A 17,696-nucleotide genomic window follows, 5' to 3' on the forward strand; every position below is an offset into this window, starting at 1 on the left:
GAAGTTGAGATCCTGACTATGACTGAGGATGAGAGGATACAGTGACTCCAGCAGCTTTTAAAGCTGATATTTGGACATATTTTGGTGTAAAAACAAATGAACGAAGTTACGACTTGTGGTCTGTAAATTCTGCAACACCAGAGTCAAGTACTTGACAATACAACACATATATCCTTGTTACTATACTATCACAACAGCAGAATCAAGTACTCGACAATACTATACATATATCCTTGTTACTTGACTATCACAACACAAGAGTCAAGTACTGGACAATACTACACATATATCATTGTTACTACAGTATCACAACACCAGAGTCAAGTACTCGACAATACTATACATATATCCTTGTTACTACACTATCACAACACCAGAGTCAAGTACTTGACAATACTACACATATATCATTGTTACTACACTGTCACAACACCAGAGTCAAGTACTCGACAATACTACACATATATCATTGTTACTACACTATCACAACACCAGAATCAAGTACTCGACAATACTATACATATATCCTTGTTACTACACTATCACAACACAAGAGTCCAGTACTGGACAATACTACACATATATCATTGTTACTACACTGTCACAACACCAGAGTCAAGTACTCGACAATACTACACATATATCATTGTTACTACACTATCACAACACCAGAATCAAGTACACGACAATACTATACATATATCCTTGTTACTAGACTATCACAACACAAGAGTCCAGTACTGGACAATACTACACATATATCATTGTTACTAGACTATCACAACACCAGAGTCAAGTACTCGACAATACTATACATATATCCTTGTTACTACACTATCACAACACCAGAGTCAAGTACTGGACAATACTACACATATATCATTGTTACTGCACTGTCACAACACCAGAGTCAAGTACTCGACAATACTACACATATATCATTGTTACTACACTATCACAACACCAGAATCAAGTACTCGACAATACTATACATATATCCTTGTTACTACACTATCACAACACAAGAGTCCAGTACTGGACAATACTACACATATATCATTGTTACTACACTGTCACAACACCAGAGTCAAGTACTCGACAATACTACACATATATCATTGTTACTACACTATCACAACACCAGAATCAAGTACACGACAATACTATACATATATCCTTGTTACTAGACTATCACAACACCAGAGTCAAGTACTCGACAATACTATACATATATCCTTGTTACTACACTATCACAACACCAGAGTCAAGTACTAGACAATACTATACATATATCCTTGTTACTACACTATCACAACACCAGAGTCAAGTACTTATGACTATATTATTTATATTGAATTCAGAAGGTATAAAAACAAATCAAATATATAATTCGTATTTTTGAATTATTGGAATTAAAATATCAAATTATATCTGGAAGAAAATCATACATTTCCATTATTATTATTATTATTATTATTTATTTATTTTTAATTCAACCTTTTAATATAGAAATTTTTCAAATACATTATATATTCAAATTCGTTGTTTTTTTGTATATTTCCAGAGGTTTGGACAACATTGTATTTTAGAATTATTTTTTTAGACGCGTTTATCTGTAACCGGCTCTGCTAAGAATGTGAATTTCTCTACTACACTATCACAACACCAGAGTCAAGTACTAGACAATACTATACATATATCCTTGTTACTACACTATCACAACACCAGAGTCAAGTACTAGACAATACTATACATATATCCTTGTTACTACACTATCACAACACCAGAGTCAAGTACTCGACAATACTATACATATATCCTTGTTACTACACTATCACAACACCAGAGTCAAGTACTAGACAATACTATACATATATCCTTGTTACTACACTATCACAACACCAGAGTCAAGTACTCGACAATACTATACATATATCCTTGTTACTACACTATCACAACACCAGAGTCAAGTACTAGACAATACTATACATATATCCTTGTTACTACACTATCACAACACCAGAGTCAAGTACTCGACAATACTATACATATATCCTTGTTACTACACTATCACAACACCAGAGTCAAGTACTAGACAATACTATACATATATCCTTGTTACTACACTATCACAACACCAGAGTCAAGTACTAGACAATACTACACATATATCATTGTTACTACACTATCACAACACCAGAGTCAAGTACTAGACAATACTACACATATATCATTGTTACTACACTATCACAACACCAGAGTCAAGTACTAGACAATACTACACATATATCATTGTTACTACACTATCACAACACCAGAATCAAGTACTCGACAATACTATACATATATCCTTGTTACTACACTATCACAACACCAGAGTCAAGTACTTGACAATACTACACATACAGTATATCCTTGTTACTACACTATCACAACAGCAGAGTCAAGTACTAGACAATACTACATTAGGGTGAAGGTGAACGACCTCCACCACTGCATATGTATTCATGGGAGGTCTCCAGGCCGTTTATCTCGACCTGGAGACCAAACAAGGGATACCACAAACACATTTGTATTCGGACCTTATACTTCCGGTCACTTTGACCCTGAGATAAAACAGGGTTTTTCCAGGTTGTGCGGACGATCAAAGACTCTCTTTGACGAGCGGCTGCTCTTAAAAAAGTCAATTGTTGTCCAGAAGTTACCGAGACACTCAGAGGAATGTTCAACAGTGAAGCTGCTGTTCATGGAGGCTTCATCTGAAGAACCACCAACGCATCACCTCTACAAGAATGACCACCCGGACTGAAGAGAGAAGAAGAAGACCAGGAGGTTTAAAGATCGAGAACAGAGAAGCAGATGAAACGATTAAATAGTATTCGGGGGTGACGAGTAGAAAATGGAATTAACTCAAATGTAGGAGGAGGAAGCAGTTGATATCTGGAGGAAAGAACATCTGAAGAGGGCGAAAGAAAGAAGGAAAACAAGATGATGAAAGAAGTGAAAACCACATGTGATCCGGGAGAAACTGGACGACGAGGGGATCAAAAGAAACTTGTTTCGAGGAGGGGGGATCCAGACAATGACGAGTGGAAGAAACGCAAAGAAAGACAGGAAGACGGAGGACGACGTTATGTAAGAGGACGATTGAAGAACAACAGTGAAGGAAAATCATCTCAGAGGACGAAGAACCTTCAAGGAACACAAACCTCAACACCTTCCTCGAGCAAAGGACTACCTGAACCCCCCTTCCTCGCTCCTCCCTAGAAGTGAGAGCTTCCAGAACTGGGTCACAACAAGGAGGATATAAAAAAAACCTTCTGACCTTTGACCCGTGCCTATGTAGAGCAACAGAAGGAGCGTTTGAGTGAAGGTCATACATGTTCAGTAGTTTTGATCCTTGGTTCCAGTTTGTTCTCCACTGGTGCCACGATCCGATGATCCTGGACTTACATTCAAAGATACAACATCACACGTGAAGAAACTTTCTGCTATTTCTGTTTCATCAGTGAGAGAATGTTGAGTGGCTCGGTCATCGATTGGTAATGTCTGGTGGCACTATATCTACCAACTTTATATTGAATTCAGAAGGTATAAAAACAAATCAAATATAGAATTCGTATTTTTGAATTATTGGAATTAAAATATCAAATTATATCTGGAAGAAAATCATACATTTCCATTATTATTATTATTATTATTATTATTTTATTTTTTTTTTAATTCAACCTTTTAATATAGAAATTTTTCAAATACATTATATATTCAAATTCGTTGTTTTTTTGTATATTTCCAGAGGTTTGGACAACATTGTATTTTAGAATTATTTTTTTTTTAGACGCGTTTATCTGTAACCGGCTCTGCTAAGAATGTGAATTTCTCTACAGAGATCGATAAAGTATTTAATATTATTATTATTATTATTATTATATATACTGTTATTTTTAGACGTGTTTATTTTTAACCGGCGCTGCTAAGAATGTGAATTTCTCTACAGAGATCGATAAAGTATTTAATATTATTATTATTGACTATTGTTATTATTATTATTATTATTATTAATGCATTTAAAATATCAACCTCACAATAGAAAGTATTTATTAAAATTGTTTAAAAATGTATTTTGATTTAATGCTTTAAGAAGGTTATTTTTTAATAAAAAAGAGATTCAGTTTAAAAAAATATGTAATGTTTTATTCAACTATTCAATCTTGTGACGACACTAAGATACTCAAGAGTCCATGTCTTGAATATTTGGGTCTAGACCAGTGAAGGGAAATTACATTTTCTCCAGGGGCCACATTCACTATAGTGGCCGTCCTGAGGGGCCGTCCAGCTAAAATGAATAGGCAAAAAGTATCAAATTTAAATTATAAAATCAATCAATTTGCTAAAATTATTATTTGATTTAACTTTTATTTGACCTGATTTATAAGTGATATATAAATGTATATAAAAATAATATTTCCAAACGTTGTTGTATTTATAGTCACTTTGATGGACAATAAATACAGAGTCCTAAAAATAAAATCCCTTAGAAACTAGTAATGACTAATAGAAATACAAAATCTTAATTTGTACATGACCTTTGACCTCACGAGGGCCACACACACATACACGTTTCCCTGCTCTAGTCCAGGAGACATTTCTCATAACTTGTGTCGTCCGAGCAAAGGTTCCATTGAGCAAAGGTTCAAGACCTGGATTTGCTGAATTTGAACCCACAACTCTGACCCATCAAGTGAATGAATGTGATAAATACTCTAGACATAACCATTACTCACTTACTTACTACGACAGACGATACAATCATTCATTTAACGAGTAAATACGACAACAGGAAATGTTTACACCATGTTTGTTTACGTCTATACATCTGCGCCGCAGGAAGGAGAGAAACTGTTGCTCCTCTCTTTCTGATACATGTTTTAGAAAATACAACATTTTTAATTCCAACACGTGTGTTTATCTCCCTGCTGTACTTCTGTAGTGTGTACAATTATGTTACTTATGTTTATTGTCTTGTACTAAAGTTTTTTGTTGTTGTATATATATATATATATTTAACATTGTTTGATGAATACTCGTAAGAAGGTTGCTGGTTCAATTCCAGGCCGAGGCAACTTTTCTATGTGGAGTGTGTATGTTCTCCCAGTGTTGCGTGGGTTTACTCCGGGCACTCCGGTTTCCTCCCACAGTCAAAAAACATACAGTGGTTGATTGAGACCTTTGGGAAATTGTCTGTATGTATGAGTGTGTGTGTGAATGGTTGTCTGTCTTCTTGTGCCCTGAGACAAACTGGTGTCCTGTCCAGGGTGTCCCCTGTCTCTCGCCCTATGATACTGGGATAGACTCCAGTCTCCCCGAGATAAAGCGGTTGAAAATGAATGAATGAATGATGTATACTAGTGTTTTTTTTACTAAGTTATATTTGTTTTCATCCTCAATTTACTGTATGATTTTGTGTTGTTTTTATTTAATATTGTCTTGAGGTTTTTTTTTCACATTTTCTCGTGGGAAATAAAGATGTCAAGAGTTGTCCTTAAGCTCGTTTCTAAAAAAAAAAAAAATGGACCAATCGGAGAAGCTCTTAACCCCGGTGACGTCATTGGCTTTTGACGAGCGGCACCTGTCAATCACGCGCTCCCAGCAGCAGCATCAGCAGCAGCGGCGGCGGGAGCGCGTGTGTCGCCCCCTGCTGGTCCCGCGGGCGAACTTCGCGCAACATCTCGGCTCAGCAAAAGCGTCTCTTAAGTTTAACGGCACTCACCTGGCGGGCAGCTGCACTCAGGTGAGGTCTGTCGCGCGGCGCGGATCTTCACCAGGTGTTCGTAAGAGTGCTGCTTCTGAAACAGAGCAGAGTTCACGCACGTGTGTCGCACCTGCGCGCGCGAGGAGAAGAAGAAGAAGAAGAAGAAGAAGAAGAAGAAGAAACTCACCTGAGACAGGAGCTCCGTCACTCGCTGCTGGATCACGGAGTCCAGGTCCGATCCTCGCTGCAGGTCCAGGACCTGGTGCCGCAGGTCCGCGGCGTTGATGCTCAGCAGGACGCAGAAGGCGAGCGAGGCCACGGAGCAGAAGGACCAGAAGACCTGGACCAGCGTTGCGCGCCAGGACTGTCGCTTGACTTGTGGATCCATCTTGTCCGCAGATGATGCCGGAGCTTCTCCCGCGGGCTGTGCTGCTGGCGGGCGCGCGCCTGGTGCGTGCGGGAGCGCGGGGGAGAGAGCGAGAGAGAGAGAGAGAGAGGGGGGAGAGAGAGCGAGAAAGGTGGGGGGGGCGGACGTGGTTCTGCGAGGCGACGTCAAGCTGCAAACTTGTTGCTCCGCTCGGCGGCTTGAACGCGTGAATAACGTGCAGAAGTGAAGGTGTCGGGAGCGCGCGTGTGGAGGCAGCTGCCGGTGCACGCAACTCTACCTCCCCCCCCCTCCCTCCTCCTCACCCCCCACTTCACTCGAGATCCCCACCCTTAGGATGGAGGCCACGCCCCCTTTTCTGTCAACATTTTCATTTGTAAATGTTTAGGATTTTGAAAAGTTTCACTAGAGAAGATATGATATAAATCTTCATTTAAACGTATATACCTTCATTTACTAATTACTGTTTTTTGTTTAGATTTTTTTTTTATTTATGTTTACGATTTTATTTTTTCATGTAAGTAAGTAATTTTTATTTATAGAGCGCTTTTCCAGACCAGGGTCACAAAGCGCTTAAACAATCAAAACAATATTCAATAAAGTATATACTTTAAAGATCAAGATAAAACTGATAACACAACAGGAGTTTCAGAAAATCAAGGAAAAGCCTGAACAAATAAAAATGTCTGATGTTGCAATTGCTAATTTGCTAAAAAAAAAAAATAGCAATAAAGATAAGTGTAAGTCTTAAGTATTTGAATGGTTGGATTTAACATTTCAAATATTGAAACTATCTTCTCGTGCTTTTTAAACCTTTTTTTTTTTTTAAATATTAATAATTGAATTAATTTATATATTGAAAAGGTTGATGTTCTTTTATTGAGTAATTGAATTTAGTGTTTTATTAATATCGAGATTATGAATTGAATTTATTTTATAATTGCATAAAATAAATTAATCTTTTTTAATTAAATATAAAAAATGTACCAAGCTTAGATGTTAATTGTCTTCTATACACTTGCATTTATTTAAATGTATGATTTGTTATTAACCTATGATCATTTTTGGAACTATTTTATTTATTCAATCATCATTGTTTTTAATAAATGTTCTTTGTCTTATGAGATCTATGGATTTGTTAATATTAAATAATTATTTACGTGTTATATCGTTTTTAAACTTAATTTATTTCTATCGCAATTTTATTAATTTAATTATTGTTTTTGTCATTTTAACATGTGTACTTCTTAACGATTATTAACTAATTTGTTCTTTATTTAAACCTATTTTATTGATTTAGATTCTTGTTTTTTTTCACATGTACTTCTTGTCTTAATATGCTGCGTATGAACATGTTTCATGTTAGACTGTGAACATTAACCAGTTCAGTGAGCAGGTTTATAAACAGTCGTTCTTGTAATAGAATGTTATCTATGATTGTCAAACGCTCATCAAATCCTGCTCATCAGCTCATTCAATACGTGGCTTCCTTCGTGTTCAAATCCCAAACGGAATAATCGACGGCGACACATTCTTCGTCCGACCGAAGGTTCCAGGAGCGACTTCATCGTCGTTTTCATCATTTCTCACAGGATTCCACTGCGGAGCCAAAAAACAAGCGGTTTCTCGGGATTTGTGGTTTCGGGATCACTTCGGCGGTTGGTTGCAGTCGTTGGCCCCTTTTGCCCTGAAACCATCTCTGGCTCTGAACTCCAACCATCCGAGTCTGAGACCATGGTTCTCGTGTGTAGTGGAGAGAAATAGAACTCAGATCAGTTTTATTCTAAAGAAATCTTGTTCACTTTTTTATTTTAAAAAGTAATTACCTGCCAATAACCGACATTGGACACATTTTGAAAATTATCTATTATTATAACTTAATTATAACAAGCCAACGTTAGCAGTAAAGATTTTAAATGTGTTGGAGCTTCAAGAAAGTGGCTCGTTTCATCCAAACGTGTGCTTTGTTAGAAAAAGCTACTTCCAAAAGTAAGTAATTAGTATTTATAGAGAACATTTTAAAAGTAAAAACAAAGAACATTAATGATCAAAGCTTCTAACGAACCTCAAGTTACAATAGAAATTCAAGCGCATTTTATTAAGTTACATAATACTTTAAATCCTCCTCGTTTACTGACGAAACGTATTTGGCACCATCTAGTGGACATTTTGAATATTGCCGTTGTATACAAGATTCGGTTTGAAGTGTAACTTCAAGTCACTCTTGTCTAAAATTTCAAGTTTTAAAGATGAATAATAACCTTTATTTTTCCGCGAGATGGATTTTGACATTTGCTTTCAACATCTCAATCTCTTCTACTCACCTGATTATGGAATCAACAACTTTCAACACACTAGAAACCAAAAACAACTTCTGATTGTCGTGCTGGCATTTTAACATTTTCATTTCACAGTCACATTGAAAATAAAAACAATTTATTTAAAAAAAGAAACATTTCACATTTAAAAACAAGAACATCAACATTCACACAGTGTCCATTAAAAAATAAGACAAAAGACAAAAAAATAAAACCTTTGAAATGTCAGTCTTCAGAGAAGCGGATGTGTTTGTTGGCCTCTGCTGCCCGAGCAACGATGATCTTCTCTGCTTTGGAGATGAGCTGCAGTGAAAACATAACTTTAATACCATGACCTTCACGTGCAGAAATATTTGATGTAAAACGTAAACTCAAACTTAATCACACGAAATCTTTTAGATGGCCATTTGAAGTGAAAAAAAAACGTGTTAACAAGACAGTATCGATATTCAACAGCGCTGCATCACTTTAATGTTTTTATGGCTTTCACATACTCTGATGGTTTATATTTTTATTAAGTTTGAATAAAAAAGTGTTCATTTTTGTGTTGTAATCAAACTAGACCACTAGATGGCGGCAGTCATAAAGGATCAATGGAATCAGGTGACATGACGAGAGGATACAGTGACTCCAGCAGCTTTTAAAGCTGATGTTTGGACATATTTTGGTTTGAAAACAAATGAAAACAGTCATGACTTCGTCAAGAGTCATGTGGTCTGTAAATTCTGGTGATGACTGAGGACGAGAGGATACAGTGACTCCAGCAGCTTATAAAGCTGATGTTTGGACATATATTGGTTGAAAACAAATAAAAACAGTCACGACTTCGTCAAGAGTCATGTGGTCTGTAAATTCTGGTGATGACTGAGGACGAGAGGATACAGTGACTCCAGCAGCTTATAAAGCTGATGTTTGGACATATATTGGTTGAAAACAAATAAAAACAGTCACGACTTCGTCAAGAGTCATGTGGTCTGTAAATTCTGGTGATGACTGAGGACGAGAGGATACAGTGACTCCAGCAGATTATAAAGCTGATGTTTGGACATACATTGGTTTGAAAACAAATGAAAACAGTCACGACTTCGTCAAGAGTCATGTGGTCTGTAAATTCTGGTGATGACTGAGGACGAGAGGATACAGTGACTCCAGCAGCTTATAAAGCTGATGTTTGGACATATATTGGTTGAAAACAAATGAAAACAGTCACGACTTCGTCAAGAGTCATGTGGTCTGTAAATTCTGGTGATGACTGAGGACGAGACGATACAGTGACTCCAGCAGCTTTTAAAGCTGACGTTTGGACATATTTTGGTTTGAAAACAAATGAAAACAGTCACGACTTCGTCAAGAGTCATGTGGTCTTTAGATTCTGCAACACCAGAGTCAAGTACTCCACAATACTACAAATATATACTTGTTACTACAGTATCATGATAAATCGTATTGTTGCCTCTGTATCGTGACACGTTGGTATCACCAGATACTAGCTTAAACACACTAGTAATCATTTGTGTTTAGTGAAGGAGAAGAAACAAACTTCCAGTATAACTTATATTGCCTTTCATCCATAATCTGGGTTTCTTATCTTAAACACATCATCATGAGCATCTCTTGACTTTAAGTGACTTGACTTAAGTGACTATAGGTGACTGAGGGAGATGTTAAATTAACTTTACCTTCTCTGTGCCGCGTCGCTTCTCCCGCGGTCGATTGAGTTTGACTTGACGATCCACCAGAATCTTCTGCCAGTATCTCTGTTCATGGTCGCCTTGGAAACCACAGATTCAAACTCAAGCAGCGACACCAACACGAGAGACTTTCACTGCGAGAGTTTCTTACCTGAGAGGATCTCCACCTTCCAGCCGAGCTCCTCCTTCAGCTCGGAGCCGGCTTTGACCACAGAAGCCGCCTCCTCCGGGGTCTTGAAGCGGACGTGGCCGTCCAGGTCGCCCTCCAGCAGGTCGACGTACGCCACCGGAGAGATTAGACTCAGACGCTCCTGCGTCGACACCGACATGTCAGCGTCATGAAGGGAACACGTGTTTGAGTGACACTCACTTTGATGGCTTTCCTGCTGGGCAGCGGCTTGATGTCTGCGATCTTCACGATGACCCCGCTGGTGAACTGAGGTCCCTGCTTCTGCTCTTCAGCCACCGCTAGAAGAAACATAAATCAGATTCACACAGTTAAAGATGGATGGAATTCTACTCATAATGAGATTTAACATGTCTGTAGTCACAAGATAACTTTTGTTAGAGGCGTCAACTTTTAATTAATTACTAGGGCGTATATAAGCGTTTTTTTTCCACTTGACACGACTATCCATTTTTTAAATTTAGCTTAAAATAGCATTTTATTTTTTAACATAGTTTTTTCATGTTTTATCAATTTAATTAAGTGTTTAAAATTAAATCATTCAATATTTTTTACTTAGAATTTACATGCTTATATTCACTTATTGTTTTTTTTGTGTGGTAATTAAACTTCCACTAGATGGCAGCAGTTATTATGACCTCAAAGCAGAAGGAACAATGAGATCCAGCGAGATCCCGGCAATTACTGAGGACAAGAGGATACAGTGACTCCAGCAGCTATTAAAGCTGATCTTTGGAGATATTTTGGTTTCAAAACAAATGAAAGCAGTTACGACTTTGTGTCTTAATTCTGCAACACCAGAGTCAAGTACTCAACAATACTAGACTTATATCCTTGTTACTACACTATCACGATATATCGTATCGTTGACCCTTTGTCGCAATATCTGATTCTCCAGATTCTTGACAATACAAACTCTATATATATATATATATATTGATTTTCTGGAACTCCTGTTGTGTTATCAGTTTTATCTTGACCTTATCTTGACCTTTAAAGTATATACTTTATTGAATATTGCGCTTTGTGACCCTGGTCTGGAAAAGCGCTATATAAATAAAAATTACTTACTTACTTATATATATATATATATATATATATATAGTATAATTCATCATTGTTACCCTGGAGATGGAGATTTTAATGATAATCGTCTCAGTATATTTTGTTGTAATACACACGTAGTAACAGTAGACGTTATATTGGCAGCAGCAGTACAAGTGGTAGTAAATTATGAGGAAAAAGAAGTAGAGCTCACAGATGGATGAACAGTGATTTACTTTCTAGTAAAAACTTCAGCAGATTTAGTTGGAACTCACATGTTTCTTCAGAAGTCTCCGTGGATACTTCCTGCTTCTTGTGATGGATCTTCGTGATGCACTTCTTCAGGGAGGCCATGCTGCTCCTCTGTAGGTTGAGGTACTCGTCCTTTAACCGCAGCCACTCTTTTCTGGGTGCAGAAACAACAAGTCAAGGTTCCATCTGGTTCGGGAGCGGAACCTTCCGGTCTGTTCTCACTTGGACAGAACCCTCAGAGGAATGACCTCCTCTCCGATCTTGAGCTTTTCTTTGTGCTTCTTGTTCCTCTTCCTCTTTGCTTTTAACGCCGAGTCGTCTCCATGCGAGTCTGGTAAGACCATCAGAGCTTTAGCTGAGCAAATATAAGCAGATTCTTTCAATCTAAACCTACCGTTCTTTTCTTCTTCCTCACTTTCATCCGTCTTCCTCATCTTCCTCGGAACCTCTCCCTCAGACTCCACGGCTGCCTCAGACCTCCGTCTCTTTTTCTCAGTAGGCTTATCATCCCTCTTCTCATCCATGCTCTCCTCTTCTTCTGCCGCCACCGAATCCTTCTTTTCCTCAGGAACATCGGACTTATCGGGCGTCTGGTTTACTTCCTGAGCTTCTGCTGCATCCTTCTTCTTCCTTTTCTTCTTTTTTTTCTTCTCGTCCTCCTCGCCTTCAGACATCAAACAATGAATTAAACCAACTGTAAAGTTACCTGCACTTAACAATAAGTGTTAGGTAAGTGCATGAACAATATGGAATTTTTTTGAGACAATTTTTTTTTTAATATTTGAATGTGACATTTAAAATAATGAAACTTTGAATGTTTTAACTACAATTTGGTTTCTTAACCATTGAATTTTTTTTAATATAATTTAATGAAATAATTTCCTTATTAAAGGATTGAACATCTTTTTTTTTTTTTACAATATATTTTCAAATAATTAAAAGTTTAATTTAATCAAAAAATACAGAGTTTGATACTCTAATTCAAATAACTCAAAAAGAAAAAGACAAATCAATATTTACTCATTGATAGCCTTTTTAAATGCAATATAATATTGTTAGTATGTATATTATATATTGTAAAAAAAATAATCTTTTATTATCGGAGTAAGATGAATCAACTACCGGTAATTAATTTTTAATATAATCATTTTAATCATTAATTTATACAATAAAACTAATTGAACCTTTGAAAATAGAAATTATTGAATTAAATTATTCAAAAAACAATTCAATGCTTAAATAACAGACAACATTTCAATTAAACATTTAACATTTAAGATGTTAACTTAAACCCTAAAATACTCTGATAGCACTGATATACCTCCATATAATTTATTTTTCTAATGAAAAACTTACAACAACGTTCTATCAAACATTCTCACCTGGTGTTGGATCGTCAGCTTGCAAATCAAGGGTTTTCCGACCCTTGGTTTTAGGGAAGATCCCAGGTTTTCTAGGAGCATCTTCAGGAGGGTTGTTCAGCATCTATTTATCACAAAACCCCAATGTTTTAGAAACATTTTAAATTAAAATGACATTAAAAAAAATGGTACCAAACTTTCACCTCAATGGCTTTCTTTGCTTGCTCCAGAGTCTCAAACTCTACGAAGGCAAAACCCTTTGTGTCGCACGTGGACTTGTATCTGGGGATGCTAATGTAAACCACGTTACCACACTTGCTAAACACTCGCTCCATCCAGCCGTGGTCGACATCCTTTGGTAGAAGTTCCTTTATTAAAGAGAATAAAGGATAGTTTTTAAAGAAATATTGGCCAATTAAATACTTTGTAAAATGTGAAAATATAATAAAAATCATCAAAAATACGAATTTTGCGTTGCCTAAAAACCCATCGAAGAATAGTGTCACATTCAATCACACGAGGGGCCAAAAAACTTCTAGCAATCTTTGTCAAGGGTTGAACCAAGTAGTTTTAATAGGAATTATGAGTCAGACATGATCCATCTCAATTTTTTCCTCCACTAAATATTCCCCCAAAAGTTCCTTCACCATCAGTTTTACTCTTATTTGAAGCCAACCATCCAGAAGATGAAAGACTTGTCGGCCTGGATTTGGCCCCCGGGAAATGTGAAAAATAAGCAGAAAAACATACATGTTCATATCAATGATTTTATCTAAATAAATAGGGAAGCAGTTCTATTTGCAAAAGGGCTTAACTTTAGTGGTATTAAGCACACTCATTCTGTTTTTACCATTGCTTTAAACAAATGAATTATTAATTATACACTAAAGTGTCTTTACGCATGAAAGTGACAAAGGAGTAACTATTTAATAAATTATTCCATCTACAGTAAATAACTGAGAACAACTAATGACATGGAAAAACATTGAGCCACTATTTAATAGCGAGTTGAAAAAGTTTATTATTAAAAATAGTATTTACCACATAAACCGTGCGACTGTCCACATCCTCTGGTTCTGCTCCGATAGGAAACTGTCTTCTAACTTTATCTCCTTCCAAATTCACCTGCAACGATACACACTCAACAGTCAATGTATGAAGTTATACAACAAGTGTTTTTCTCTTCAAGTTACTTCAACAACGGATGAGTTCTTCAGGGCTCTGGCGATCAGCTTGGTGTCACTTGTGAGCTTCTTCATCCGATTAAAACTGGCCAGCAAGGAGAGATCAACATCTGCAACACAAACAAAACCATCGCTTTTTAGAATAAATAAATCACAACTTCACTGATCTACTATACGTTACTCACATCCATCACTTGAATCGTCAATGAGTCGTCTTAGAAACCTGTCCTTGTGAAGGTTCACGTCCCCGAACCAGAACTCCACCTGCTTTTTGACGTCTCCGAGCAGTTGCTTCACCCTCGACCGCTTCTTCTTCTCAGTGTCTTCTTGCTTAGCGTTTGAAATCCTGCTTTCTCCAGCCCCGGACTCGCTGTCAATCATTCTGGAAGAGAGACATGTGAATGAAAGTGATCGAAACCCACATAACACATGAAAAAATACTGAAAGAGAAGCAATGGATATTTGCAACATGGATACATCTTCATTTAGATTTTTAGATTATTAAAGTCCAACTAAAAAAAAAAGAAATCTTTGAATGTAGAGACTAAAAAAAGTTGTTTTATATAATATAGTGAGACATGCAGATAAACCTGTCGGAATTAAACTTGTAAAAATAAAAGACACTAGTTTTACTTTTAAAATGCCATTACAAAATAACTTGTAAATACTTATTTCGCAACAGTATTTGAAGTCAACACAGTTCGCGGGGAACATCGTTTTTAAAAATACATGCATTATTCCTCAGCAAGACGTTGAAATAAACGTGCACGAACGTTTGTAGAATATGTAACTTACTTGAAATATGAAGAAAGATAGAAGAGGATTCGACTCCACGGGATATTGCTTGATAAACAAACTACACGGCTAAGTGCTAATAGTTTGCATCGTCGACGCGGAGATGACGTCGCCACGTGACGTCATAAAACACGGACCACATCCGGTATCTCGTTTCAAGATAAACGCGGAAAAAGAAAATAAACTATTTCTTATTTTTTATTTAATGAGAAATATAGAGCTTAAATCTTATTAATCGTAATCGTTATCGTTTCTCCATGTTTATCTAACGCTTCATTAAATAATAAAAAAAGTTATTTTGGTTTATTATTTCTCGTCTTCCAATAAAGAAATATATAAATATTTTAAGGTTTATGGCCACTTTTATTATATTAATAAGTAAGAAGTAGTGGATTTGAGCTGAACTACTTTATTCTTTAATTTATAAAGCATAATATCTTGAATTGAATCCACATCCATCCTGCATCTGACCAAGTTTTGGCCAAAAAAAAACGGTGTAAAAGTGTAAAATGAAGTCATAAAATCAAGACAAATATTTAAAAATATACTATTGTATTGTATTTTCTATCACTTTTTAATTTAAAATCTCATATAAAAACCCTATAATAATATTTAGACACACACCCATGAATTCAATCTTTTCAGCTTTATTTCACCAGCAGGTAGAACCATGACATGTACAAAGACACACAAATAAATAAAAACAAATATCTACAAACTGAAAAGGCAGGTTTGTGATGGTTTTGTTGGAGTTGGAAACATCACAAAGTGGTTGAAGAAACGAACAACGTTTCTTGAATTTTCGAGCCAAAATACATAAATAAAATAAAAAAACACTTGGACGAAAGATGAGTGCAAAAGTTGTCGCTTAGTGCAACACAAACATCAAAAATCATGTCAGATGTTTTCTAGAGTGAGTCCAGGAGTTAATAACATTTCATCTAATTATAAACATGTGCAACAGTTCTTCGATGGTTCAGATCTTTGGATCAACGTCCAGATTCAGGATTCAAAGTGATCTTTCTTGTTCTTAGAGTTTTCAGTGTCAGTATCTATCGTGTTTCAGGACCTTTAGGAAGCAGAAGAATGACATCATCCTCAGACACCTTCTTTAAAGAGTAAACAAAAAAAAAACTCCAGGATCTTTGACCAGACGGTTGATGACCTTTTTTCTGGATCTTCTCATGTGTTATGGCACGACTGGCAGCAGCGAGTCTGAAACTGGGGCAGCGAGCAAAGGTCCAGCTGCCGGACCTTCTCGCAATAGCGGGTGCTGTCCTGACATTTGCCTGCTGAAAAAAAAAAATCAGTTTCTTTCATTTGTGTTAGAGATTAATTTTTAAATCTGATAATTTACTTCACCTTTTTTTTATTGTGTAGTCTTTTAAATTCAATATAAACATTTTTATAGTGACACCAGACGGTATAAAAAAAAGTAAAGAACTACGTGATAGAAATTTCAGCCAATCACGCGACAGGCAGATGATCACGTGACGACATAGAATCACTGGCGAGTCAATGGAAAGATTTTATCCATTTGCAACCAATGATAGTTTTAAAGCTTGAATTTAAAAGCGAATGAATCAGTGCTCGATTAGATTAGTCTGATAAGATGGTACTATGATAGCAATATTTTTATATTGACTTAAAAAGCCTACAAATTAAAATGTATTGCATTTAGAAAATGTATTTATTTGTGTAATAAGAACTCTATATGTAATTAAATTATTACAAAATATAATTAAATCAAACCTTTTGAAATAACATTATGAATTTAATTTAATTATTTTAAATAAATCTATTTTAGCTTCTATTATACATATTATAAAATAAAATTATAAAAAAAATAAAAATAAAATGCTTATAAAAACAACAACATTTCAATAAGAAAAAGTGTCACTATTTGAAATGATAAATCCAACATTCAATATTACATAAATATAATATTTTCCTCTTTCCTCGTCTCACCTTGACCACAAGACTGGACGTTACAGCGCTGCCAGCTACGAGGGCGGAGCTGGAGCGAGCACTGCGGGTCAGGCAGCGACTTCCCGTCCTCCTGGTCCACGCAGGTCACTGGACGAGACTGGAAACCGTGACGACCACAGGTAGCCGTGCACTGAGTCCAGGGTCCCACGTCCCACGAGGCGGAGCAGCCGCCAGAGGAACAGTTCTTCGGAGAGTGCAATCTGGCGTCAGAGAAACCATGAGAACAGATAAAAGGGACAAAAAAATCATCAGGACAAGGGAGAGAGCAGAGGATGGTACACAGATAGACAACAAAAAATCAGGTCCCGACAAAGAACATCATTCAAAAAAGTACTTTTAACTACCTGTTCAGTCCTAAACACATCCTGGATGAGACGCGGGTTCCGTTTGCATGCTGACAGAACACGTTCCGGTGTGGAGAACATGTTCCTAAACACTAGAAAACAACATAAAAATAATAATAATTTGAGGTGATTAGAGCGAAGAAACAAACATCAAAATGTTGTCGCCACTATTCAATTGTGACCTTGAGAGTTCTTGCCCTGTTTTTGTTAGTAATATGGCAAAAAATATTCCACATAAGTATTAAAAGTAATACAAACACTAAGCTTATAATAAACTAATGACATTTTTTATTTCCAAAAATGTTTTTGTCTCTTTTTTCCAAATACATGTAATAATTTAAATGATTCCTGGCAAAGTATATCCTTTAAAGCAAGAAACAAATCAAATATTTAG

At 36.3% G+C, this 17,696-nt stretch overlaps 3 protein-coding genes across 6 annotated transcripts in view; all 3 read right to left on the minus strand.

Annotated features, from left to right (window-relative positions):
- LOC148081711 (collagen alpha-1(XXV) chain-like) overlaps window positions 1-6,252 on the minus strand; it is a 76,220-nt gene extending 69,968 nt beyond the window's left edge. The window contains exons 1-2 of the mRNA XM_087788355.1: window positions 5,940-6,252; window positions 5,771-5,846 (exon numbers count right to left, since the gene is read on the minus strand). Of these exons, the coding sequence (XP_087644481.1) occupies window positions 5,771-5,846; window positions 5,940-6,140 (277 nt within the window). The 5' untranslated portion in view covers window positions 6,141-6,252. The remainder of the gene's footprint in view (window positions 1-5,770; window positions 5,847-5,939) is intronic.
- A 2,304-nt stretch (window positions 6,253-8,556) lies between these two features.
- On the minus strand, window positions 8,557-15,072 carry larp7 (La ribonucleoprotein 7, transcriptional regulator). Its single transcript, XM_087788684.1, has 13 exons — window positions 14,970-15,072; window positions 14,360-14,556; window positions 14,184-14,284; window positions 14,032-14,115; window positions 13,194-13,358; window positions 13,012-13,114; window positions 12,024-12,293; window positions 11,852-11,960; window positions 11,653-11,783; window positions 10,517-10,614; window positions 10,298-10,457; window positions 10,135-10,226; window positions 8,557-8,758 (listed from the first exon to the last, which is right to left on the minus strand). Exons 2-13 carry the CDS (start codon window positions 14,553-14,555, stop codon window positions 8,681-8,683), a joined length of 1,587 nt encoding a protein of 528 aa, XP_087644810.1. The 5' UTR covers window position 14,556; window positions 14,970-15,072; the 3' UTR covers window positions 8,557-8,680.
- A 528-nt stretch (window positions 15,073-15,600) lies between these two features.
- adamtsl3 (ADAMTS like 3) overlaps window positions 15,601-17,696 on the minus strand; it is a 43,401-nt gene continuing 41,305 nt past the window's right edge. For 3 of the 4 annotated variants that reach the window (XM_087788693.1, XM_087788690.1, XM_087788694.1), the window contains 3 exons: window positions 17,303-17,394; window positions 16,938-17,158; window positions 15,601-16,261 (listed from right to left, as the gene is read on the minus strand). In XM_087788693.1, the coding sequence (XP_087644819.1) occupies window positions 16,152-16,261; window positions 16,938-17,158; window positions 17,303-17,394 (423 nt within the window). In that variant the 3' untranslated portion in view covers window positions 15,601-16,151. The remainder of the gene's footprint in view (window positions 16,262-16,937; window positions 17,159-17,302; window positions 17,395-17,696) is intronic. The other variant, XM_087788692.1, reaches the window with a different exon arrangement.

Source organism: Callionymus lyra, chromosome 4, assembly GCF_982586985.1.
Source record: "Callionymus lyra chromosome 4, fCalLyr1.hap1.1, whole genome shotgun sequence".
NCBI classification, from domain to species: Eukaryota; Metazoa; Chordata; class Actinopteri; order Syngnathiformes; family Callionymidae; genus Callionymus; species Callionymus lyra.

Excerpts from the sequence above, each read along its gene's own strand:
- larp7 (XM_087788684.1), bottom strand. The coding sequence starts at position 14,555 with ATGATTGACAGCGAGTCCGGGGCTGGAGAAAGCAGGATTTCAAACGCT. Across the intron at positions 13,359-14,031 it reads ACAGTCGCACGGTTTATGTG|GAACTTCTACCAAAGGATGT; the intron begins GTAAATACTATT and ends TCTTTAATAAAG. Across the intron at positions 10,458-10,516 it reads CCAGCAGGAAAGCCATCAAA|GAGCGTCTGAGTCTAATCTC; the intron begins GTGAGTGTCACT and ends GTGTCGACGCAG.